Source organism: Epinephelus lanceolatus, chromosome 10, assembly GCF_041903045.1.
Source record: "Epinephelus lanceolatus isolate andai-2023 chromosome 10, ASM4190304v1, whole genome shotgun sequence".
Classification (NCBI taxonomy): Eukaryota; Metazoa; Chordata; class Actinopteri; order Perciformes; family Serranidae; genus Epinephelus; species Epinephelus lanceolatus.
The window spans coordinates 14516281-14543643 of NC_135743.1; the positions used below are offsets into that span (position 1 = coordinate 14516281).

Genomic DNA, 27363 nt, shown 5'->3' on the forward strand with positions numbered 1-27363 from the left:
GTCTTCTCGGTTATAAGTAGAGCGCTGTACGATTACAAAACAATACGATTTATTGTGATGAAACAATAAGAGGCTCACATTTTGTAGTTTTTATTTCCCCTTGTTTATACATTATCCCTTGAAAACCATTCTTTAAACAATACAGGTTTTAAACCAACATTTAAACAGACTAAACGAATGGACTAGTTGGACCTCGACTGCAGGATGGACTGTTATTAGTAGAAAATGGGGTAAATTAACAGATACACAAACAAATGGAGTTATTTACTGATGAGAGGCTTTGATTTTTCATGCTAAGCTACATTAACGGTCATTAAACAAGGTAAAAGAATGACAAGACGGCTAAAAATTCATAGACATTGGAAAATAATGACACATTACAGGACATAGTTCCATACAGATTGGCATATATTAACAAGTAAAATTATACAAAATACTTTTTTTTAGCAATTAAGACGTTTGGGAAAATATTTTTGATTTATTTGTTATGAAGATCTTAGAGAAGGTATAACCTAGATGCATTCTGTCCCAAACAAATTATAGCTAAGTTCATATATATTAATTGCAGAAAGCAAATAAATAAAGAGATAAATAAATAATTAAATAAATAAAATATTGCATGGAAACTGGCTTTACATAAATAAATAAATAAAACAATATAATAAATATATATAATATAAATTAATCAACATAAGACAAATCTGTTTTGAACTAAAAGTATAAAGAAGCATAGCTTGTTTCATTTTTCGTGCAGTCTAAGAATACATCTAAAAGTAAACAGCTCTAAAATGATATTGTATTCACTTGTATTATGATATTTGTACAAATGCAAATGACTATTCTCAAATACAGGAGTCAAGCGATTTCTGTTCCAAACTGCTGCCTACAAGAACAACTGACTGACTGCAATGAAAAACTTCTTTAATAAAGAGAGGACTGGGATCCAAGCGCTTACATAGACAGATGAATGACTAAAGAAAGTGCATTCCCCGCACATCTGGGGAATAATACAACAGAATGAATAAGAAAAAGAGAAGGTAAGCTGGTACACAGCAAGACTCCCACTGCATAGCTGTCAAATCTGTTTCAGATTTTACAAAGCTCCAGGCTCCTCTTCTCCTAGCCATATGCTGCCTTTTCCAAAGACTTTTGTAGCTGAAGGCTATGAATAAACTCTGTAAATAGTGGCAGGCAGGAGCACAACAAACCCCTGTCATACAAAATCCTGTCGCTGGTAAAACCTGGAATGTGTCCAGCTTTTAGGTCGGGAGTCTCATTCTTTCAGTTGCCTCTTCAATAAAAAAATAGCCTCTGGGTGAATGGCTGGTTGTTGGGGTTAATTCACTGGCCAGTCCAAGAGGGTTCAGCTCTAAAGGTTCCCACGATGTCATGTGACATCACACCAAGTGGGGGTCATTGGCAGGGCTGACAGTGAAGCGCGATGATGTCACTGGATTGGCCCCCACAGGCGACCTTGGTTTGATTGATAAATCCTCTTTCCTTTTCGATTCTTTGCTCTTGATGTTTGACCCTGATGGGAAGAAACACAACATCAAGCACTATGTGTAGGCACAGTCACCAACCATTTCATTTTACCTTGATGTTCATAGTAGTAATTCACAAATTAACCTTCAGCATGAAACAGATTTTATGATTAATGAGCTGAGATTTCTGCTTTTTGTTATCTGTGTCTTGATGAGAAATTCCTCCAGCAAAAGCGAGAGCCTAAAGCGCTGACCTACTTACTTCTATACGTTACATTAAGCAAAGCCTTCACATCTGACTCAATGCGTTATATTTACACACATGCTCTAGATCATTTTCTCTGTACATTGCACACATTCTTTTTACTTCTCCACACTCTTTTGTCAAAATTTCACACTCCATCATCTGCGTTTTAAACACTCTACATCTCATTTCATTTTAAAAACAGATATAGTTTATGTTTTTCATATTGTTTTATTGTATTTTTTTCATGTTTTATGTTTATGGTTCTTGTCTTTTGCAGTACTTGTTTTTCTTTTTGAAATATGTTTGTTGTTATGCAGCAAAATATCAAGGAAAATTCCTGTGTACCAAAACTTACTTGGCAAAGTATAAACCTGATTCTGATATGCAGTAATATAGGTGTGCTGGTTGGTCTTAAAGACCTGTGGGGGAGCCCAAAACTTCAAGATATACTATGCACGATTTTTCTAAAAAAAACAAAAAAACAAAACACAACAACAATGTATAGACTCATACAAAAGTGAACAATACAGGAAACAGTATGGCGCCCACTTCCTGTTCACAAATTTGTATAGCTTGTATTACTTTCAAACAGTGCACTAAAATATGTTTCTAAAAACATTTTAGGTGAGAAAAGGCGATATAGTAACAGAATCTTTGTCTATATTTGATCAGCACTGCCGGTGTTAACTTTTGATCAGAGTTTGTTCTGAGTTTGAGAGAGAAAGAGAGGGGCATCTCTTCTTTTCTTGAACTACCTCCATACTCTTCGTGTCCATGGTGGCAGCAGGCATACAACAATGGGGAAGTGCAATCTGTAGTTAAGGCTAAACATATAATTGCTGATGCCTCACATCCATTACACTCACAGTTTGAGCTGCTCCCATCTGGGCGTCGATTTCGGGTCCCTAGAGTCAGTCGGAACACATTTTAGAAGTCTTTTATTCCCTATGTCATACAGGCAATGAACACAGAGTGACTGTATCAGGGAACACTACTATTTTCATAAGATGTGCTCTTTTACTATTGGTCCTACCTGCCTGTTTACACTATAATATGATATATATTGTTTAACTGTACGTTTTTAATGGTGTATTGCGTTGTGTGTTTGTCTGTGGCTTTGATTTTTGAGAGAAGCCAAAGACAAATTTCCACTGAGGTGGACAATAAAGTTATCCATCTATCTAGTTCAAGCAACAGCCCTAGAGCAAACCAAATTCTGTGAAAAGGGCGGTGGCGTTCGCTTTTCCTCAAGAGGTAGAAAACCTACAACTACCATAATGCACTGTGCCACACCAGACCAATGAACCGAAGTTTATTACACATAATACCCACAATTTTATGATACAAAGCTGGTTGGAAATCTGTGAAATGTCCCTTTAAGTCATAGTTTCAAGTGTACTATTCAATATTAAATCTCTTTTTAAATCATACAGTGCAAAGCCAAGCTGTGGATAAAACTGAAGAACTACATTTTCAGTTAATGTCAATGTTTCCTCTTTAACTTTGTTTATGTATAGTGTGTTTCCTCATCCACCCTTTTGTGTTCATTGTCTGGCCTGACAGGTATAAATGTTCCAAACCAAACCCAAGTCAGAAAATAAACTAATAATTTATATCTATTAATATAATCACACTGAAGCAATGCTGGACAGTTAAAAATAACTCAGAGCGACGCAGCCTCTTCTTTCAACACTTTGAAGTTTCAACTCTAAAGGCGACGAAAGATCATGAAAGCATCTAATTTTGGAGTTTCTGCATTTCTGTATATGTGCACAGCCCGAAGGAAACTCTGAGCCCAAACTTTCATTATTCTGTGAAATGAGGTAATCAGTGTACAAGATGGAGAGAGGAAGTCAAGAGAGCAAATGAAAATGTGTTGGGAGACACAGCTTAGGCTTGCATTGTTGAGTGCAGGATTTATGTCGCCGCTCAGTTCCACATGTCACAGTGTCGAGGGGGATAATTATAGAAGATTAATTCTGCCTGCATATTTGGAGATGAGATGGTTGAACTGAGGGTTTTCCATTTCGGTGGGTGGGGATGAGTTAGTGGCTGTCAGATTTTATTACGTCATTCTCTGGCTCAAGGTGAGGACTGAGTGATAATACACGTGTGGAAAGAAACATATTTCAGACTTATGCGCATTATGTCTACAGTCTGATAAGAAGAGTCTGCAGCGTCCTGGCAGCTCTGTGATGCTTTGGTGTTGCAGTGCTTTGAGCTAAATGCTAATGTGGGCATGCTAATGTGAGTCAGTCAGCACAAAACACAACATACAGCTGAGGATGATGGGAGTGTCATTTGTTTTGCAGGTATTTGGTAAAGTTATTACAATTCATCCACAAATGTGTCTTCCACCATGGCAGAGAAGAAGACAAATCAAAAATGTGATGCTGCGTATTGATGTGACGTTCGCGAACGAGCCGCGTCTTTGAACTGGCTCTTTGTGTTGATGACCCCCCTCGGTTAGAAAAGAAAGGCAGGAAGCTAACCCACTATCTACCAGCACTTGCTTGTATTGGCAGGCTTGTTGTTTATAAAGGGCGTTGCTATGGCTACACCAAACTTTATATGTGCAGGGTCTATTCTGGGTCCACGTTACAATATCCAGATTCCAGATCACGTGATGCGATAAATCAGCAATGCGATTCGTCGTTGAACCCACTAACACCTGCCCTCCACACACACACACAGCAATAACCCCCCCCCCCCAAAAAAAAAAAACAACAACAACAACAAACGAACGAACTGCATCTTTGAACTGGCTCTTCAAAGTGAACGAGAGCCAAAAAACCGGCTCTCACAAGTGAACGAGTAATCCCATCACTAATGCTGCGTTCACACTACGAGCGACTCAGCAATAGGCTACATGTCATTTTCAATGGAAGCCAGTGACATGAAGCTACAAACTGACGCCCGACACTTGTCGCTGTGGGTGGGCATGATGCGCTACAAATCGAAGTTGAGCTGGATTCAGTTTTTTTCAGCATTTCAATAACTCAGTGAAATGTTAACCACTTATATGTCTTTGTTTCTTGTTGTGGTACTGTGTTATTTAGCTCAGTTAGGTGATGCAGTGTTAGCTTAAATGTGCATTGTGGTACACACAGGGATGAAATGAGGCATATGTTTTTGACCAGTTACAAACTTTTGGTGACGTTGAGTCGAGGTGCTTTGTGGCAAGTAGCACCTTTAAGGGAACCTATTACACTTCTCCTTATTTCTGTCATAATGTCACGGTGTTGGATGTTCATGTTAAACGTGGCTTAAGTTTAAAGTAATGAGGTACATATGTAGACATAATTACACACACAAGCCCGTGACGACGTAACTATGTTAATGAACGCTTGAGCAACACTTCAATGGCGACTTGCTGTAGCGCTATCGCTCGTAGTGTGGACACTGCATTAACCTCTTGTTGACGCTAAAGGAAATTATTTAGTATCACAAAATCAGTAGGATTCATCCTCTGGCTAGCATGAATGTCTGCAAAAAATTTAACGGCCGCCTATCCAATAGTTGTTGAGATATTTCAGTCTGGACCAAAGTGGTGGATGGTTTCACCAACAGCTCCATTCCCGCAGCCATGTTGCTAACGTGACTTAATATGTTTCCTCCTCAATCTGCTTCTCATAATAAATGTGAGATGATTAAACATTTTAAGAAACAAATTAGGACCAATTTTACTATGATGAAAACTGATGGGAAAAAAGAAAACATGAGGAAACATCATTTACTTAGGGTTAGGGACAATTTTGCCTAAATTTTTATTATAACATAAAACATGATTTTATTTTTTTTAATTTTTTTTGTCTCATGTTGGAGACAAGGGTAAAACTGAATTGGGAAAAATGTGTCGTTTACTGGCGAGTTTTCTTTGCTATTTTGTGTTTCTCACTTTGCATGTGGGATCCCACTGCCTTGATTGCCATCATGCTGAGTTGGAAAACCTTTTGCATAAATTACACCAAGTCTCACATGCATTGCCTTATACTGGTTTCAGCCATGCCCCTAAATCTTGGTTAAGAAGCCAAGTTTTGTTGCACTTCCCTATGTCTTCCAGGGTACAGTGAAAGCTAGCCAGCAGACAGTGAATCACACTCTTTGAGCATTCTGGCCCAGAAACAAAAGATGAGTGTTGTTGGTTCTGCTGTCCTGTTCTGTGTGATGTTAATGTGAGAGGCATTCAGTACATTTTTTAAAAAGATGCAACCAATTTTTTTGAGATTTTATAATGCAAGGTAAGAAAAACATGTTCATGTATTCCGTACATTCAAGAATTTCTTTTAAAACTTTTTAAAGATCCACAAAAACCCTGTTAGATGTTTAAAATGTTTAAGATCTTACCACGTAAATCCAACTTGGTGCTTTTGACTGACACTGTGGCTGGACTTGTGGGCGCTGAACTGCTCAACTCATTGGTTGGAGTTTCCTGTCGTAATGAAACAAAACAGTCAGGCCTCTTTTTTTTTATATTGATGACAGTCTCTTTTAAATCAGTTATTGAAAGTATGGGAAATACCTGATCAAAAAGATAGATTGTGACATCATCAAAAAAGGACACATTCCTCCCTCTGTCCCTCTCTCTGTCCATCAGCTCCTTGGGTGATTTCAGCAGACTCCTCAGCCCAACACGTTTGTCCACGTCTGTTTCTGTGACAACGATCACCCTCCGGGAGCTTTCATCCTCCTGCTCATCGTCCTCCTCATCGTCAGGGTCGCTTCCAGAGGACAGACCTCTCCGTCTTCCGATCCGATTCCCAATCGCACCATCCCCAAATCCTCCTTTACCAGTGGGGGTGAGGGGAAGACTCAGAGCAAGAGGAGGGAGGGCGAGAGACAGACGAGCTAGTTTTGCTGTAAAAATGAGAGCAAGGAAGAGACGTTAGAAAAGAGAGACACCTGACGAGAGTGTCTTAAATGCCTTTAAAGGTAAGGATGACGACCCTCTACAGGCAGCCCAGCTGGCTTAGGGGTGATTGACAATTGGGTATTTTATTCCCTCTCTTTATTCTTCCTCTTCTGTTTAGATTCATTTTAGTTTTTTAAGTTTCCTTTGTTTAATGCTTCCTGTTTTTCTTCCTTACATCTTTAATAGACTCAAAAAAAAAAATAGTGTAAAAAAGGGTCCTATCTCTTTCATCACCTTACACCACTGAGCTAGCTAACGTTACATCAACGAGGAGGACGCCATTAATGTTTATGTGTTGTGCTGTCAGGAGTACAATTCTCCCATCCATAAGTAGATGCACACTTCCTTCTGCACAGTGATACAATTGGTGGGTGTAGCAGTATTTCCTATATGAAACTTCAGAAATCTCTAAAGCTGGTATCTTAAACACTCGGCAGGATGGGAGAACAAACATTGACACAAAAATAAATAAATTGCTGTGGTTTGTATTTCATGGTCTCGGTCATGAATATCAGCGATATACGTGTGACATGAACGTACCTTTCATTGCCTGGTTTGCAGTAGGCTGAGGGGTCGTGACCTCAGGTTGTTCAATCACAGTGAGCGGCTCAGCTTTAGTTTCATCAGACTCTGTGTCGGGCTGAATGCTGGGGGGACTTTCCTGCTCCTCTTGGCTACAACAACAAAACACAATCAACAAAATATAATTAAACCATGAATATTACCGTTTTTTTTTCCCCCGTTAAAGGGTTTTTTTTTGGGGAGTTTTTCCTTATCCGCTGTGAGGGTCTTAAGGACAGAGGGATGTCGTATGCTGTAAAGCCCTGTGAGGCAAATTGTGATTTGTGATATTGGGCTTTATAAATAAAATTGAAAATTGAATTGAAATATTAAATGGTCTGTTCACCAAAATAGGTTTCTCCATTTGCTCCTTGTGGTATCTACTCAGATCGTTTTGTTTTTATCTGCTCAGATTTTGTAACATTCATCTCTTTTTCATTTAATATGTTGTGCTCACAGCTTTGAAAAATTACATTTAAAATAATAGGCAGTATCCTTGTTACTCTAGACAATTAACAAATGTTGCTGTCAACAGTTTTTGTTGGAACTACTTTCCACAAAATAAATGGTTCCTCAGAAAAGGTGTTGCAATTTGTTTAGATTTTTAAAAGTAACAGGGACACTGTTTCTGAAAAGTGATGTTGATTTTTTTTTTTTTTAGATACACATTTTTAATGGTCTGAGCATTGGAAATGAAAATCTGTTCACCCTCACTATATTGGGGGTAAATTAAATATCTCGAAAGTTGGGCAAAGAAAACTAGAAGAATTATCTGCATGGCTGTAAATTAGAGAGCCCTCCAGGTCACTATTGATGATACACTTTTGTAAATAAAAAGAAAAAAATTCATCTGTCAGGACTTTGGGGGTTCCATACTGAAAAAGGTCAGTTCTTAAAAAACAATCTTATATGTATATATATTATATATTTGAATTTAAATTTGAATATATCAAATTTAAATTAAAGAGCAAAATAAAATATGCAAACAATATATGAATGTAGTTAATAATAAATTATGTAGATGCAAAATAATAAACAGAGAAAAACAAGACAATCTACTTGATATGTCCTCACAAAAACAAATCTGGTTACAGAGAAAAGTTTTGAGAATTTTTTCTCAATATGTACAAGAATGTAGCTAAATATAGCAAATGCTAGTGCCACTTTATTTATATAAGACTATAAGTTTATAAATTATATCTTGAAACCAGTACAGCTACACTATAAATAAGTATATTTGTCATCATAAATTACAATGACCCACTGGGAACTGTGACCTGCCATCACTGGGCCTCCGCTGGCTGCCCTCTGTCGTTCTGTTTGTCTGGCTGCACTAGATTTAAGATACTTGTGGGTTCTTTGAGACTGGATATTTTACGTGTTTTAAAAAATAAAAAATATAAAATTGGTCCAAATGACTCACAGCCTGTTCTGTTCCCCAGATATAAAACGTGTCTTTTTTCTGCATTATATTTTGTCTATAGAAGTATATGATTGCTGTGCTGTGCTTTTGTGAATTTCATTTGGTCATTACCTTTTCTTAATATTTGAGGAGATGGAAAGGATAAGATGCTTGAAATAACAAATGCTGACTTCAACAAAGCAGCTTTATACTTTTCAGTGTTGATAAAACTTCTTTTAAGTTCTGGTAATTCTAGTTTCAAGCGTTAAGTTACTCAGAACCAGTATTAAAATCTCAGTAACAGATTTATATATATATATATATGCCTTTCTTTGAAAATGGATATTTGTAACCATGGCTGTTCTATTTTTCACCCATTTTGCTCAGTTTTTCCCTTTCCCTTTACCTTTCTGATAGTGGAAAGAATATTTTAAGTTGTTAGAAATGACACTTATGGTTGTATATACAAACAACAAAAAAAGCTAAAACTAAAAGTGTATAAAAAAAAGAAAAAGTGAAATGCTCTAACATAAAAACTTCCCCAAATCTTGACACAAAAAACAAGCATGTATTGCCTTGATTTAAGATATTTTGTCTTACTTAGATTTAATTTTTCTTTTAGTTTTGCAGTGAGTAAGACACCACCAGAGGAAAGTATAAACTATATTTTGAGTTGGAGTTTTTTTTTTTTTTTAAATTTAAGTGAATTATTCTTTCAGTATAAATCCTAAGTTCAGCCTTCGTCGTACCTTTCATCCTCTTTTTGTTCTTCCACAGTGACCAGCTCGCTGCTGTTCTCCGTGATTTGTTCCCCCCAGGGCCGCAGCATCACCGTGTCTTTAACAGTCGACCCCCAGAGCACATTTGTTTTCACGTTCTCACTGAGCGAGAACTGCAGCCTCTCCTCACACACCTGAAGCAACAAAACAAAACAATAAAGAGCAGGGATTAAACTCGGAGAGGTAATATAAGGAGCACTTTTACAACAAACAAAACACGAGAAAACATGCTCACCTGCATCATGAGGCCATTCTTTGTTGTCATCTTAGAGAAAGAGCTCTGGTCTTTGACATCAGATGTTTGGCCTGGTGATTTCTGCCCGTCATTCTTCTCCTCTTGAGGATCCTCGATCACATGTGGTGCAGACTTTGCCGGTTGATCAGAGTTCTCAGGGATCCCGTCCTCCTTCAAATCCACGCTGCTCCCCTCAGGACTAGAGGAGCCACCTATCTCCTCACCTGTATCACTATCGCCACCACTGCTGCCTTTCTGCTCAGGTGATTTCTTCAAAGATTCCAGGAGCTCCAAGTTCCCCAGAAAAAGGTCACCCAGAGAGTCCTCCTCGTCCCCAGATATGCAACACAGTTGTTCCAGTTTTTCAAAATCCTCCAGGGGCTCCTCGTCCAAATCTTTCCACTCAGAAATCAGTAACTCTGGGAGATTGTTGAGGGGAACTTGGGGTGAAGATGGGGTGGCAGGCGGTGTTTTCTGTGACAGATTATTATGTTCATGCTGTTGTTCTGTGCTGGGTGTGAGGTTGTTCTCATCGACCAGTGTTATGTGCACAGAGGGGAGGTTCAGATTGGCTGAGATCCCTTTACTCTGAGTTGTAGCAGGTGGTGATTCTTGCAGAGGTGGCTCTGAGACATCTGCATTGTGAGTTGGGGAAATATACGGCTCTGTCTCAGTGCTAGCAATAAAGTCGTCTAGATTAATGTGACTAATAAACTCCTCTGCCTCTATAACAGATGGCGGTGGGCTAGGAAAAGAGTCGTCTAAACTCTCCAATTTATCATCTTGCACATCAAGGTCTATGCTTGGTGGAGGACTAGGAAAATCTACTGAGCTGAAATTGTCCACCTGTGGATCTATCTCCTGCGTATCAAGGTCACTGGGACAAGAGATGGGATTGGGTGGAAGGGGCATGTCTCTGAAATCCTCTTCTTCATTTATAATGCTCACTCTGTCTTCTATAAATTGCCTAGAAAGCCATGGTTTCATTTCAGCCTCTGACTCTGTGCCTGATTCAACATTTTCCAGGTCTGAAAAGTTCTCATGAGGAGCTTCAGTGATGCAAATAGATATGTTTGAACTCTCTAAAGTGTGACTGAAACAGTTCTCTAAATTTGAGCCTTTGTCGACACGCTCGGCTGATGTCTGTCCCTCTTTTTGGATCTTGCAGAGGTGATTCTGAGGCCATCTGTTAAAGTTTTGATTTTCCTCTGTCTCTGTGGAGTCTAGCAGACCTTCCCTGTCCCTTCCTGTCTCTGTGCATGACAAAATCTGCCTCTCTGCTTCCTCCAAGGACTCCTGCTCTGGGATTTCTATATTCTCTACTTCAATATCTGAGATTTCTCTTTTCAGGTCTTCGTTGAAACCGCCAATTTCTACTAGGTTCTCAATGTTTTCCTCCTGTTGTACGTCTACTACTTGGGGAGCTTGTTGGTCATTAGAAACTGCAGAGTCCCACTTTTCCTTCATGGCAGGATTACCGGCGAGTCCTTGTGTTTCATCGTTCCAGGTTTCTTCGCAGCCCTCCAAGATGGCAGGGTGTGGTTCACTTCCTGCAAGTTCATCATTTTCTTCAGTCTCCCAAAACTCCTGACCTACAACAAGCCTTTCCCCCACCTCCCAGGCCTTATTACTGAACCCAGAGAAAAATTCAGATTTCAGTTCGTCTTGGCACCTCCTCTCTGGAGAGGCCCACTGATCATTTTCATCAGGCCACAAACGTAAGTCTCTAGACTGTGAAAAACGGTGGCAGTCAAACTCTCCCCTAATGACTCCAGATCCTGCACGTTCCTCATCCTCATCCATAGCGTTCCATAACTCTTTAGTCTTCACGTCCAGGCCCTCACAGGAGTCTTTATCCATGATGTCAGCAGAGTCCGTCCGACTTGCTGCTCCTCTCATGGGTGACTTTTCCTTCATGGCGTTACGCAGCTCTGCGGCAGCTAGTTGTTTCTCCGTCTCTGTCGTGACCTTCTTGTCTTCGCTGCCATCTGAGCAGCGCAGGTTTCTCAGACCCAGCTCGTTGTGGTCCAGACTGGGTCTGTCTTCACGTCTCTCAGCCTCTTCAGCCTCCTCAGCCCAAGAAGGACACGTCAGACCACTAACTTTACCATATACAGACTTCCCATCATCACTTGGCTCGACTACTGACGGGGTTTCACCGCTGAGTGTGGCGTCACTGGTTTGAACACTGTATAGTTTAGATAATCTTGACTCTCTGTTGTCAACTTGGGAAGGTGTCACTGATTCCACAGTGTCATTTCTACATTTGAGGGAGTTCAGTGCAGAGAGATCAATATCCCTCTCTGTATCACTTGTGTAATCTTTGTTGCCTGGCCTTAACAGACAATCCTTTGAATGGCTGCCAGACATAGACTCGATCAAAATGTTTGTCTCAGCGAGGCTCTTGGAATGTCGATTTAAATCGTTCTCTGCAGCGTCCTGGTATTTGCAATCTGTTATCTGAGAGATGATGCCATCTGTGTAGTGGTTGTCTATCGGATACCCACCGCTGTGTGGGAGCCCTTTCAGTGGCTCATCATCTAATTTTGAGAACAACTTATCTATTAAGTCAACACAGTCCTTGGCCTGTGGGTCATCACACAGCAGCGTTGACTTTATGCTCTCGTTTTGGAAAATGCCAGAATCGTCTCTCTGTGTTGACTCCAGCCCTTTGTTTAAAATGTCTTTGTCATCGCCTAAATGAGAGACGGCATTTTCTGGTGCATGCTGATGCAGAGTACTCATTTCCTCAATAGTTTTACCTTTATCTGACATCTGTAAACTATTTCTTAAGGGGCTCTTTTCTCCCATTTCTCCCTCCTCCTCAGTTTTTTCCTCTATCCCTGTCAGTGTTCCCCGATCCCCTCCTCGACCACTGCTCGGCCTGGAGGCAACCAGTCCATCACTGCTCCTTCTGTTCATCCCGTCCCCCTCCCAGTCACTGTCTGAGAAATAGGCAGAGTCTCGATGTGGTGTTTCATTTCCCAGAGCTCGCCACCCACCGCTTCCCACTCCTCCTCCTCCTCCACTGCTTGTCCATGAGTCACTAGGTGTGAGACAGTCGGCTGAGTTTGAAGTCATAGGTGACAGGACCGAGTCGGTGGGGGTGATAAGTGAGACATCAGAGGATGGGTCCCAATCTGGAGTGGTTGGAGTGGCAGCAGGAGTGGGCACCTTTTCAGCAACATGACAGTGTTTTTCTTGCCCGGTGTCATTGTGTTGAAGTGAATTTTCTCTTTTAGTCTCATCGCTATTTTGAGAACCCACATTTTCTAAATCATGTGTCGTGATATGTTCAGAGTCCACTGAAGAAACCTTATCAGAATGGCTCTGTTCTTTGTCAGGATCACATGATGTGGTATCGGTCTCTCCACATGTTTGATCCCGTCTCTTGGGGCTGCTGGCCTGTAGGCCTTCTTTCATTAATTCACCATTCCCTATTACAGCAGCCTTTTGAGTATCTGCTTCATTTGTGGTTAGCGTTTTGTTCTCACGCTGTAGCACAGTGTTAGAATCTTTAACACTTTGAGTGGACTCAGAAGGAGAGTGCTCCAAGAGATCTGTTTGCTCTCCTCTGGCAGGTAAGGCAGGTCCATCTGCGCTCTCCTCCTCCTCTTCTTTCTCACATGCAAGTGTTTGGTTGTGCAGGAGACCATTTTTGGGCATGATTTCTGAAAACACGAACTCGCCAGATTGGCAGTGGTCAGCACTGTTTCCTTCGCTGTCCAGTTTGGGAGCCTGTTTATTTGGCCCTATATGAAGGACTGGGATCTCAGGCTTCATAGAAACCTTTATCTCACCCTTTTTAGCGCGCTTGGTCACTTGGGCGTAGATGGCCTCAGTTTGTGTTTCATGGTTGCCTTTGTTGGATGCTCGTACGGAGCTCTCTGTCTGAAATCTGATGGTCTGAGCGGAGCTTGGGTCAATACATATGGACTCGTATTCAGGAGACAGCGGTGTAGGGGAGTAAGATGAGTCCGCTTCTTTTCTGTTTGCCGTGGCGTTTTGTCTCGATATGATTTCAGTCAGGAAAGTCTCTGCTGATTGGATCTCCTTCAGGAACTCCTCTCTGGTCATCTCTGTTTTCCGAGGCTCCTTCTCAGTCTGCTGCTGGTCTGACTCCTGCTTCCCCATGGTGATCTCAGAGAGGAGAGAGCGAGATCTCCGTATACCCTTTGAATATGTTTCCTCAGCCTCGGTGTAAGAGGGAAGGCCTGGAGCACAGACATAGGGCCGCAATCTGGATCCTGCAGGATAGAGGTATTTTACTGGATCACTTTCTGATCCTCCCTCTGGATCCGTTTCCATCCTTCCTGTGTCGATCTCTGTGAGGAAAAGATCCCGCTGGAATGATTCTTTAGTTACAGTAGCGTCCTCCTGAGCTCCTGCCCGTTTCTCCGGCACCCATGACTGTCCTGCTGACCCCAGCTCTGTGATCAGCGACTGGGAACGGCGCATCCCTCTGTTGGGCAGCACAAAGTTCCCCCATCTCTCTCCGTCTCTTTTCTCCTCCTTGTCTCCCTCCCATGAAGCCTCTGACTTGGACTCACTAGACTCTGTCACACTAGATATCTCTGTCAGAAACAGATGCATGGGGGATTTCTTGGCAGCGGCCACACGTTCTGCGTGAAGTTCAGCGTCTTCCCTCCAAATGGCAGGAAGGATGGTGTCAAGGCGTGACTGGGTCCTTTTCATTCCCCTGGAGAAGAACTCAGCGCAGGCTGGGTCTGCGTCTTCAGATAGGCTGGAGTGAGTGACAGTAGTCCCACCGCTGGTTCTCTCAGGGGACATGAAGGGAGAGTCATCCTCATCTGAGTAGGTGGGACTGGATGAAGACTGTCTGTCAAGCGAGGGGTTTGTGGGCTGAGGGCGGGGTAAATTGCGATAAATTGGGCGCAATGGGTTTTCTCGACGAACAGGAGAGTCAAAGTCTTTTGCACGAGAATGAGAGGTCTCTCTGGAGTTGTGCAATGATGCTAAATGCCTGCTACCACCCTCTCTGTCAGACAGGTCACAGGATAGTGGGTCTCTATTGGATCTCTGCATCTGCGGCTTACTGTATCTTAAATAATTGTCTGCTGTGTTATAGCTGGGGCAGCTTCTTTGTGGTTTGGTGTGGGGAGGCAGGGGTGGGGGGCACATTTGAGGAGGTTGGGGGTAAATTGGATGGCTCGATGGGGGAAGGGAGGGGGAGAGGGATGGGGATGGTGGCAGAGTCTGTCGGGACCGATGGAGCCCCAGGTGATCAAAGGTAGAAGGCGGACAGCTACTCATGTGATGTGGGTCTGTTTCGATTTTTCCACTGATGGTGTAGTGAGGCAGTCCTCTATAACCAAGTGGAGGGGCGGGGAGGGGGCGTGAGTGGAGGTGGTTGGCTGATGACATGGACATAGAGCGAGGCTTCGGAGGAAGGACCGGAGCTTGAGAACTCATCGAGGACTTTTTATCTGCCTCACTGCTCCTTTTCTTCTCCTCTTCATCATCGTCTCCCAAATCGACTACTGAGAAGTCCGTCATTCTGCACGAAGTGTCTCTGAATTCAGCCACGCCTGTGTTGGGCACCTGGAGTTGAACCTCGCTTGATCTGATGGTCTGGAGGCCCTTTCCACACTTATCAGAAGAGCAATAAGGGACTCGTTCTTTTCCCAGCATGCCACTACGAATCTCCACCAGCTCCATGTCTCCAGGGCAGATCGAGTCAGAGCGGAACGAGGACTGCATCTTCCCTTTAAGAGTTGGCGACTTGTCCTGGGGGGTGTGCTCCTCTAATCTGATGTAGTACTCGCTGGCAAGGGAGGGGCTGCGGGCGCTTATCACGGGGACCACAGTGGGAGTGTCCAAAGACTGTCTGTGGTTATTGTTCACAGTCGGGATTGGCTGAGGAGGAGGAAGAGGTTTGTAGCCTCGTCTGGCATGAGCCTTTTCCCAGAAATACTCAAAGTTCAAGCCTTTGCTGGTTTCGGTGACCGTCAAGATGTCGTCCAGTTCAGACGAGGACGGGGTGATACAGTTCCCCACAGGGTCCAGCAGGGGGTAGGAGTTGTCTCTGTCTTCCCTGCCGTACTCTCTCTCCCTTTGTCGCTCGTTTGCTGCAGTCTGGAAGGCAGGTGGACGGAGTAAGTCCCAGCGTCTTTCAAATGACTCCTCGCTCTCCCCTCTCCTTCCTCTGCCCTCCTCATATTCCTCATCCTCTTCATCTTCTTCGCCCACACTCCCCCTCACCATTCCTCGCTCAGCAGCCAGGAGGGAGGAGAGGAGGAGGAATATCTCCGCTACAGAAGGGCGTTGAGATGGAGGTAGCCAGCAGGACTGCATGATCTCATACCTGAGGACAGGAAAGAACAACAGAGGAATTAAGTTTAGAGAGACAGAATTAGGGCATCTTCACTTTCCATTAACATAATCATCATTTCTGCACAACTGCACTTGGTGGATAAATACTGACCAGTAGTCTGCATGGGAGAGTTTCAGTCTGGGCTGGGCCAGGGTGATCTGTCTCTCTCTAATGACGAAGGTCAGCACCTCTTCGTCGCTCAGGTGTCTGTGGGGCTGAGAGCCAAACTCAAACAGCTCCCAAATAACCACCCCCAAGGACCTGAAGGAAAGAGGAGATGTAAAGATGGTGAAAGGCAGATCTTCACAGACCTCTAAGTTTTTTTGTTATGTAATGCTCTTACACCAACACCTTGTTTTATACAGAGCTCTGACTTAAAAGCATACAAGATTAAGAGGCATAATGAGAAAACACTTGAGATTATATTCTGTTGGTTATGTCATTATAGATGCCTTATTATATTATCAGAGGAAAAAACTTGTTTGGAGAAGTAATAAAAATCTTTCCTAAATCTTTTGCCATTGTGTCTTCTGTGAGAGGAAATGGTACTCCTCCTCAACTTGTGTGTTTCGTTGCCAGAATATTGTCATTCAACCAAACACATTAAAGTGGACTTTGTAATATCGAGGGCAGGGGGTTCAGTCCAGCTTGTGCTTTTGTTCCTCCATCACTCCCTCTGATGTTACCGATCCTGGCAATGGCGCTACGACTGCTAACAAATTGATGGACTTCCAAATTCTGCTCCAGCAAAATTGAGATCACACTGATCTTTAAAGATAGGCTTACGTGTAAATGATATGTGGAATGATTTGTTTGAGAAATCAGCTGTGTCTTTCTGTCTCTACTTTCACTTCAATTCAAAAATGCAAGAGTTTGAGATTTTGGGTCAAATCAAAACTCAAACTGGGACCTACAAAGACCATCTCAGATTATTTGCACACTGTGTCAATACATCAGGTGTTCAGAACATCTCATACTCAATTTCAGTGGCATTAAGAGGTTTGAAGTTTCTTTGTTTTCCACAGAGAACAAATGGTCTAACACTGGTTCAATAGGTGAATGAGTGGAGACTAGTATAAAAAGCACATACTACTACTACTACTACTACTACTACTAATAATAATAACAATAATAATAATAATAATAATAATAATAATAATAATTCAAACTTTATATAGCAACTTCAAAGATGCAGCCCAAAGTGCTTAATAAGACAAGATCAGATGATTATAAACAATAAAAAAGAAGAAAAAAATCACAATAATAGCTATAGAAATGACTGAGAGAAAAACAAACAAACAAAAATAATTTGGTCACAATACAACAACACTTTAACAATGACACTAATAAGATTAATCCAAGTTTAATGCCAAAATAAAAACATAAATCTTCAATTTCCTATTGCTGTTTGCTGTTCTAAGGTCCAAGTTCTTCAGTTTAGGGCCATAAAAAAAGGAAAGTGGTCTCACCAGATTTCTCATGGGATACTTTAGCACAGGGGTTCCCAACTGGTGGGTTGCGCTCCAAAAGTGAGGCCCATTCTGAATGGATCGCAAGTGACTCGCAAATGTGTCAAGTTTTTCTAAGGTCAGTAAATTTTCAGCACAGAGCTTTTACTATGAAGTGCTGTTTCCTGCTGTAAAGTGAGTGACTAACCGACAGCTACTTGACAAAGCCAGCAACCTAGCTCAACGACATGGCCAAACACAAGTATGACTCTGAATGTGTGGACCTCGAACTAATGACTAAGGAGAAATCTGGACCCCATGGCTGGACCAGTTGGGAACCACTGCTTTAGGAACTTCTAAATGATCGGCAGTGGAAGATCTGAGAGTTCTTGTTGACGCATAAAATGAGAGGCAGTCACTGATTTATGAAGGTGCTGGATAATACAATGCTTTGAAGATAAGTTAAGGGACTTTAAAATCAATTCTAAAAAATACAGGTAGCCAGAGCAGTGATGCGAGCAGAGGGGTAATGAGATCAGTTCTTTGGTTAAAATTCTGACTGCAGCCTTCTGAATTAACAGTAACTATAAAATGTTTTTAGGGAGACCAGTAAAAAGAGAGTTGCAATAATCTAAGTGGCTGTAATAAAATAATATAACAGCATTTCAGCATCGTTCTGAGTTAAAGATGGTCTGACTTTCATAATGATCCTCAAATGAAAAAATGCTGTTTTTGCAATCTTGTTAAAATCGCAGATACAATTAAGATCAGGGTCTAAAATCACTCCCAGATCTGTAATGTGTTTAAATTTGTTTAGACAGGTTAGCAAACATTGACTGTAGTCTCCACCTTTCTGCTTTTGGACCACATACACGCAGAATTTATGTTTTCTGCACATTATTTAGAGGTAAAAAGAGCATTTAAAGAAGTCTGGCAAAACAGAGATATATAGTTGTGTCTTATCAGCATAACAGTGATATTTGACATTGTTGTGACTAATTATGTTGCAAAGAGGGAGCATGTATAACGAAAAAAGAATAGGACATAGAATGCTTCCTTGGGGGACACCGTATTAAATGTCATTGAGACACAAAGCCACCTGAACTAACAAATAATTTTCCTTCTGACAGTATACTCTATATGGCCACTTTAACAGGTACACCTATACAGTCTAATACAATCCAGTAAAACAGGCCTACCACATATTCTATCTTTATCGACCTTAAATTGGCAAGTTTATGTTAAAACTCTCTAAAAGGTGTTAATTCTATGCAATATGTTGTATGTATTACTGTGCTTGTTGTTGCTGGTGTTTTGCATTATATCAAAATCTGTTTCCAATACTCTCCACCCTCATGTTTGTAAATGGGCTGAGCAAAACTAGAAACACCTCTTGATATAATGCAGCACCACTGCAAACTACAACCCCAATAATATTAACACTGTCAATCAAAACTGAGCCGCATTATTTTTATAAAGGTAGAATTTACATCTGAGCTGTTGCATCAGATTGTATTAGATTTTACACATACACTGAATACAATAGCTACTGAGTGTTTACTACCAGACACCAGACAGACAGGCATTATCAGAGCACTACCCACATGAACTGGCTGTTAGCAGCCTGGCTTGCACTGTATATAAACAGCTGTGACAGCTGTAAAACGTACCACACATTGCTGGTCTTGGTTTGGTCAGTGACAATAAGAGATCCTCTGTACTCCTCCAGCAGCTCAGGAGCTATCCAGCGTAGTGGGATCCACAGCTTGTCTGGAGTTAGGTAATAGTCCTCCTTCACAAAGACATAGAATAACTATTTTTATACTGAAGAAAAGATTGAATTATGTCATTATTTACATGACAAAATAAAGGCGCTACAAACAGATTTAAAATATAAGATTAAACAGATGTTTATTTTTAAGAGAAATACAAGCACAGACTGACGTACCTTGTAATGGTTATGTGAAAGGCCGTAGTCGCCTATCCTAACAGTGAGGTCTGAGGTCAGCAGGCAGTTTCTTAAAGCCAGATCACTGCAGCAAAGAGCAGAACACAAACTCTGACAATCAGCCACATTGAACAGAAATACAATCATGTTTAAAGACTCGGGTGACGTCATGACGGACCTGTGGATGTAGTTGTTTTCATGGAGATGCAGCAGACCAGAGGTGATCTCAAAAGCCATTCTCTGAAGAGTCAAGAGGTCCCTGGTCGGCAGGTCGGGGGTCATCCCGTCTGACTTGCGCTGGGCTCTCAGATACCTCTTCAGGTCACCCTAGTTTTACACCACAACAATAATACAAGCAGTGAATTGGATGCAGTCTTAAGTAGAGGATGAGTTAATACCATTTCAGCCACAAGTGTGTGTGCCAAGTACTTGTGCCCTCCTCCTAAAACACATATAAAACTTTCAGGCAACACCGTTAGGGCAAAGAGAATATTTGTGCCTTCTGCAGTAAATACATCCCTTTTAGGTGTTTTCCATCACAGGGCCTCAGAAGCAGCAGGGGAATTGGTAATGAGCTGCCAGCCTTTGTATTAGTCATTTGTGCTTCAGGAAGGGCAAGGAAATAAAATGAGGACTATATAAAAAGGATAGAAAACATCCGCGAGGAAAGGACAATGGGAGACTTTATCAAGCAGTATAATAGCGCTCTACGAGGCCCCCAGTGTTGTTTGGTTTCTCTCGCTGCGTCGCTGTAATTGATCTGCCTGTGCCTCTGTTTGGCCTCAGAGTCCACTCATATAGTTTTCTTAATCAGTCAGTGATTAAGCCGGCTAAGGGAAGGAAAACAAACCGATTGTACCGATGCAAAGCAGGTTTCAGTGACACGGGAACATCTATAATTCCAATAATTTATCACTCCTGCAGCAAATATTATGCAGAGCCACTCACATAAAATGAAATTAGAACAAGGAGTAACTCAAGTAAAGACCACATGAAAGTAAATTAAAAGTTCAGTGTTTAGGATTTAAGGGGATATATTGGCAGAAATGGAATGTTATGGTTTTCTTTAGTGTTTATCACCTGAAAATAAGAATCGTTGTGTTTTCGTTACCTCAGAATGAGCTATTTATATCTACATAGGGAGCGGGTCCTCGACTTCAGAGATCACCATGTTTCTACAGTAGCCCAGAACAGACAAACCCAACACTGGCTCTAGACAGGGACATTCCTGTTTTTGCATTCTTACAACAGCCACCGTAGCTAGCAGCCACTCTGCAAGGAGACCATCAGAAAAGCACTGAATCTTTTACCGTGACACTGCTCTATGCAGTGTTTTTACCAATTTAAATTACCAGGTCTGGTTGTTCTGGAGAGGAAGAGACCTCTGCGGATAATTCAGCTCATGGTAAAAACCTCCTGAATGTCTGGATTTTAAGCTATCAACGCAAAAAGGTGAACACACATTAGCAGGTGCTGGGCTAGCAGCCTGTCTGTGACATGCCAAACAGTGTCAGAGAAACACTGATTGTAGCATTAAACTGCTTTATTCTGTGTTTTTATTGGTTTTAATCACCTTGTCTGTTTGTTTTGGAGAGGAAGAGACCTCTGCAGATAATTCTTCTCCCAAAAAAAAATCCTTGACAGTGAACACTGAAAGAATTCTAACCAGAAGTTTCAGCTGCCTGCAATCTGCAATTCTCACCACTAGATGCCACTAAATCCCCCAAAATCGTAGACACTGCTTCTTTAAACCAGGGGTGTCAAACTTACGGCCCGGGGGCCATTATAGGGCAGGAGATGACTGAACCTGCTTCTCAATAGGTTCAACTTTAGTGGAAAATTATTTTTAAAAAAATGCACATGTAATGAAAGTAAGTAATGGAATGACTGAATGTGGAAAAAACTGAGACATGCTGGTGAATTTGAACATAAATAAATGTTTTGTAAATGGATGAATATTTTCAGAAAGTACTTCTTTACACCCCTGCTTTAAATATTTGATGCAACTATAACACAACTGAAAAATAAAGGTGGGACATAATAGCCTTTACGGTGATTAACAGCATTGTCAGTAATAAAAGCTGTATGGCAATTAGAGTTTTCGGAGCACTGTGAAACAACCCCCCGTCCCCGTATGTTTAATTTCACTTTTGTCCCACATTTAAACGGCATATTTATACTCACCAACTGACAGAACTCCATAACCAGAAGGAAGGGGATGCTTTCACTGCACTGCCCCAAACACTGAAGGATGTTGGGATGCTTAAGGCTCCTGAGGGGACAAAGAGAAATAGACAATTTACTGTCTGTCTATTTGTCTGTCTGTCAGTCTGTGTGGGTGGGTGGGCTGGTGGGTAGGAAGGTAGGTAGGTATAATGAGCTGGCAGCCTTTGTATCACACAGATGAGAGTGGAGAGAGGGACAGAGAAAGGAGAGGAGAGGCACTTGTGTGAGGCACTGCAGCAAAGCCAAATTAAGTGCAAGTGAAAGTTGGGAAATGGAAATAAAGTATATTGGTGTTTTGCTTGTTATTGGGTAGGTGTGTGTTTATATCAGACGCACAAAAGATAACAGGACAAGGGGAGGGGGTGTGTGTGTGTGTGTGTCAGCAAGAGCAGAGGAAATGGGAGATGTAAACACCAAATGAATGTGTGTGAAAATGACTCGTTGTGGGTGTGTGTGTGAAGGGATGTGGTGGCTGGTGTGGGGTTTGCCCAGAGATAGGAATAGAGAAGAAGACGAAGGCAGCCCTGTCCTTGGATGCTTCCTCTGTATGCGTGTGTGTGTGTGTTAAAAAGAGAGGACAGCCAAAAAGCTACTCAGATTCTGAGTCAAACACTAAATAGGTCGGTTCAGTGCTCATCCTCGAGAACAATTTTTCTTACCATCTACCTGCAGTAACATTACCATCTTGGTACACAACAAAACATTAATACACACATTTTATAGTGTAAACAGGCACAATTAAAACTAGACATACTATTACTCCTTTTATCAATGATTAAAGTGAATTAATAGGCAATAAAATACATCCTGTCATCTACTAAATACACTCAGGTAATGCTGATACAGCCTGCTATAACCAGTAGTACATAGTGGCTAATGTTAGTTAACATTAGATAGATTATTACCTGTAGAATTATCTTCATATAGTCATTTCAGTGACTTGACTACTTTCCTCTACCTGTCCTGCTAAACTTACGATTGCAAACTGTGGCCACAGTGACTATCATTAAGCAAAGGTTACATCGTCCTGCCTCCAAAATGGCTACCCGAGTTTTGGCGGTTTCTCCCACCTGTACGGCTCAGACTCGGCCAAGAACTTCCTCTGCTCCAGAGGGCTGGCACTGACACGCAGCTCCTTCACCACAGCCTGAGAGGAGCTGCAGTCACACAGCACTTCAGCCAGGATCACCTAGGAGAGATCGATGGGCAATAACATGGGAGAGTGCCCAGGAGAAGCAGAGCGGCGGTATAAGAACTATTTTGAGTTAAGACTCCTGATCTGGTCGGTGGCTGGTATTAAATATAACAGAGCAGAAGCTGATGTGAGAAAGAAAATCTATGGTGTGGGTCATATTTTACACGAGAACACAATGATATCTGAATGTGAGAGGCGATCGCCTTACCTTTCCGAACCAGCCATTTCCTATCTCCTGAAGATAGTTTAAAGTGTGTCTTTTAAAGCACTGAGACTTTGAGTCTGTGGGGAAAAAAGGCAAATAAAAAAAGATCAGGGTCACGCACACTAACATCTGATGTTCTGTTATGATGGTAAATCGGTAAAAACAGGAACAAAACATTATTTACTTTACTGTTCTCAACTACCATGGACATAAACAAAACATTAAATTCAACCTTAAATTCAACCTAGCATTAAATATCCCTCCAGACATGTTTTAAAGGGGCTCTATGTGTAATTGAGAGTGCATCTCATCATGGAGGTGGCTGAGCTGGAGGTGCTTAAACAACGGCAACAGCACTGACAGAGCTAACAGTGTTAACCAGGGTGCAACCAGAGGATGGGCGCTGCGCTTCCACAACAACACTGCCCCAATATTGGCAGTGTCTGCCTTATGAGCACGGTGCAAAGGGGCAATAAGCAGGAGAGATACACACATGTACTGACATACACACACTGACGGACTGGCTTACCACAACAAACCACAGAGGAGCTCAGATTACAACACACACAGAGCATGACTTCATTCTCTGCTTTCACTTTATCTTTTCATAGCAAATGTTGGTTTGCTGCTGTATTAATGTTCTGAATGTCACCTACAGCCCCTCCAGACACGTTTTTAGACATAAATTAATACTGTCTTTGAATATTAATTTGTGTCTGATATTGTTTTCCCACACAAAAAGTTCAATTACCTTCTTAAACATTGTTAGAAAAGATATCTACTCCTTATTCTTCACTTAAAAATCCAAAATATAGGAATCTGCAAAGTTCAAAAGTTTAACCACTGGATATAAGAGGTCTCCTACTTCACTGACAAGTCTCAGTTTCAGTAAAAATGCCCTTGGGGTTTCATAATTCCACATCACTTTTATGTAAGAAGTATATTGAAAGACGATTTGCTTCCAATCTAGTCCAGTGTAAAAAAAAAATGCTGGTATGTTTATTCATTTCCACCCTGGACAGGTCACCAGACTATCACAGGGCTGACACATAGAGACAGACAACCATTCACTCTCACATTCACACCTACGGACAATTTAGAGTCACCAGTTAACCTGCATGTCTTTGGACTGTGGGAGGAAGCCAGAGTACCTGGAGAAAACCCACGCTGACACGAGGAGAACATGCAAACTCCACACAGAAGGGCTCCCCCACCCTAGAGTTCGAACCAGGAACCCTCTTGTTGTGAGGCCACAATGCTAACAACACCGCTGCACCATGCCATGCTGGTATGTAAACATCTTAAACTCAGATTTAAGTGGTAACACACTTCTCATGGACATTCTCTATTCTGCACAGTGAAGTAACAATAAGCAAAAACACATTTCTGAGTGAGAGTGGGACTCTCATGTACGACACAATACCCTTCCTGATACCATCCCTGTCTGTGGCCAAACTTGGCGTGCCCATACGAGGCACTGATGCAGAATTTCCTCAGATCACAGTTTCCACTCCATTGAACATCAGTGGGGAGTCCAATACTACTGGTTTTACACCCGGTTTGAGACCTTTAATGGATCCACATCAGTGACTCAGCCAACAGACCATGAGGGAGTTCAGCACAGGACAGTACTTCAGTTTCATTTTGAAGGGTCTGTGCTAAAACGAGAGTCAGAGAACAGCACAGTTGTTCCAGCTTGTTACCTGCTCCATCCTGCAGGGCGGGGCAGTTGGGCCTGTCTCTGACTGGCAAGGTGTAGACCTCAGGGAGGGAGGGACATGACGACAGGCTGTCCTCCTGGATGGGACTGGAGCCTCCAGAGCATTCCTCCCCGTCTGCATTGTCAAACTCCTGGTTGAGCCACAACAGCAGAGACAAATCAAAACACTGGTGTGATTAAAAAATAAGAATTAAGCTGTAGTCTGTTGTCTAATAATAATAATACAGTTGGCTTTAGCTGTAACTGTGAAGGGCAGACAATGAAAAAGCATCCACTCTGAACTAATGACACCCTGTCTGCTGGCTCAACAACACTGTCAGGTCAAAGGATGGAGGCTTAGGCAAGATTAGACTGAGAGATGGTTATTGACCATTTCTACTTCATTAAATTGGAATTATCGACTCCTGTTTGCATTTCCATACCGAACCCTCCTGCAGCTGATCAAGTCAAGCTTAAATAAAAACTATACCGTCATGCAAAAAAGGTGCGGCAAAACAAAGAAAGCAGAGAGGTGAATAGATCTCTTACATGTTTAAGACTTACATTGAACCCCACTCCTCCTCTCTTACAGCACAGGCAGGTCAGGAGCAGCAGGACAAAGGAGACGAGCCCCGAGCAAGAGATGAGGATGACGACGTAGGGTGGAGGAGAGAGGGATGCAGCCCTGGTTTGAGAAACTGAGAGGAAGACAGGAAGAAAATACAACAGAGGAATGATTTAATACAGAAATGCAGGGTATTTGTGCTTCTTTAAGGGGGACACACTTGTTAGGTTTGAGTCAGTGACAAGGAAAAGAGAGACTTCACTGAATCAGAAAACTGGAAGATCTTGTTACACAGGTGTTTTGTTTAGAGGGAAACCATTGGAGCGTTTTCTTAGCGGCAGGTTTGGGGACACAGTGGAGAACCCCAATGGACAGCTTGCATCAGGGATTTGGGGGGGTAAAAAGCAGGAAAAGAAGTTTAAGATAAAAAACGATTGTCTGAATCAGTAAATGAAAATAGAGACTGGAATTAAAGTTTGAAAGTGGGATAATATACCATTCCAGTAAGGACAATAAGCACGGGGGGAAAGGGGGAAATATCAGAAATGGCATTCCACTCAAGAAACACAGTTAAAAAGCAGGGGAGGGGTGGCTGGAGTTGTCATTTAGGTAAAAAGGAGCGCTAATTGGGAAGGGTTGGAAACTGGAAAAGAATTACTCAAATCAGGAAGGTTTACTACTCAGGTGAGAGAGGGAGGGATCGGGACATTTTGATATTTGTACCTCAACGTGGTCGATTGTGGGAAGTGAACCATCTGTAGAAAAGAAAAGGGGCAGGGCAGGGTGGTTAAATACCCTTCAGGTGTTATCTATAGGTTTCATTTAAATGCTGAAGCCAAAACATACGTCAAACACGGCATCACTTTTGACAGATGACAAAGAGAGAGGAACAATGACACCTTGAAACAGCTAGAAGGTGCCCAACTCACACTTAACACAGTGAAGGACGCATATCCTAAATATGAACATTTACAGTTCAGTGTGTAGGATTTAGGGGGATATATTGTAGGGCTGCCACGATTAGTCGACTTATCGACTATCAAAATAATCGGTGACTATTTTAGTAGTCGACTAATCGGTTTGAGTCATTTTTCATAGCAAAGTACTATAAAAGTACCCCAAAACGTTGCAGCTTCTTACGTTCAGATATTGGCAGCTTTACACACGCTCCCATGACGGTGAACTAAAACCCTTTGGCGTGAGTACAAAACAAGACATTAGATGACATAATTGTGGGGTTTGGGAGAGACAGAGCGACATTTTTCAACATTTTAACACATTTTTCGATAAAATGATTAGCTGACTAATTGCAGAAATAATCGACAGATTAGTCGACAATGAAAATAATCATTAGTGGCAGCCCTACTATATTGGCAGAAATGGAATATAATATAATAAAGTGTGTTTTAATTAGTGTATAATCACCTGAAAATAAGAACCGGTGTGTTTTTGTTACCTTAGAATGAGCCGTATATATCTACATAAGGAGCAGGTCATGATGCACCACCATGTTTCTATAGTAGCCCAAAATGGACAAACCAAACACTGGCTCTAGACATGGCTATTCATGTTTTCATGTTGGCCACAGTAGTTCACAGCCTCTCCACGACAAGAGCATCAGAAAAACACTGCTTTTTTCAGCATGAAAATGCTTTGTTTTGGAGAGGAAGAGACCTCTGTGGATAATTCAGCTCCCAGTAAAACCCTCCTGAATGTCTGGATCAGAAGTAAGGTGAGCACACATAAGCAGGTGCTAGGCTAGCAACTGTCTCTGCCATGCCAAACAGCATAGGAGAAGCACTGATTTATGACATGAACCTGCTTTATTCAGGGTTTTTACCATATTTAATAAGCTCATGCATTTGTTTTGGAAAGGAAGAGTCCTCTGCGGATAATTCGGCTCCCTGTTCAAACCTCCTGAACATCTGGATCAGAAGTAAGGTGAACGCACGTTAAATAACAAGAGAAAAAAGGTGAGCACACAATAGCAGGTGCTACGCTAGTGGCTGTCTCTGCCATGCCAAACAGCATAGGAGAAACACTGATTTGTAACATGAAACTGCTTTATTCAGTGTTTTTACCGTATTTATTCACCTGGTGCGTTTGTTTTGGAGAGGAGGAGA

General features: G+C 41.8%; 1 protein-coding gene across 2 annotated transcripts in view; it reads right to left on the reverse strand.

The window, feature by feature from the left end:
• Positions 1-87: 87 nt before the first annotated feature.
• lmtk3 (lemur tyrosine kinase 3) overlaps positions 88-27363 on the reverse strand; it is a 32176-nt gene continuing 4900 nt past the window's right edge. Inside the window, exons 2-16 of one of the 2 annotated variants that reach the window (XM_033640473.2) lie at positions 25240-25373; positions 24680-24827; positions 22980-23053; positions 22647-22765; positions 21535-21622; positions 19529-19677; positions 19351-19435; positions 19073-19194; positions 16066-16215; positions 9621-15945; positions 9356-9519; positions 7184-7317; positions 6254-6588; positions 6079-6163; positions 88-1531 (exon numbers count right to left, since the gene is read on the reverse strand). In XM_033640473.2, the coding sequence (XP_033496364.2) occupies positions 1398-1531; positions 6079-6163; positions 6254-6588; positions 7184-7317; positions 9356-9519; positions 9621-15945; positions 16066-16215; positions 19073-19194; positions 19351-19435; positions 19529-19677; positions 21535-21622; positions 22647-22765; positions 22980-23053; positions 24680-24827; positions 25240-25373 (8246 nt within the window). In that variant the 3' untranslated portion in view covers positions 88-1397. Of the gene's footprint in view, positions 1532-6078; positions 6164-6253; positions 6589-7183; positions 7318-9355; positions 9520-9620; positions 15946-16065; positions 16216-19072; positions 19195-19350; positions 19436-19528; positions 19678-21534; positions 21623-22646; positions 22766-22979; positions 23054-24679; positions 24828-25224; positions 25374-27363 lie in introns of both variants that reach the window. The other variant, XM_033640471.2, reaches the window with a different exon arrangement.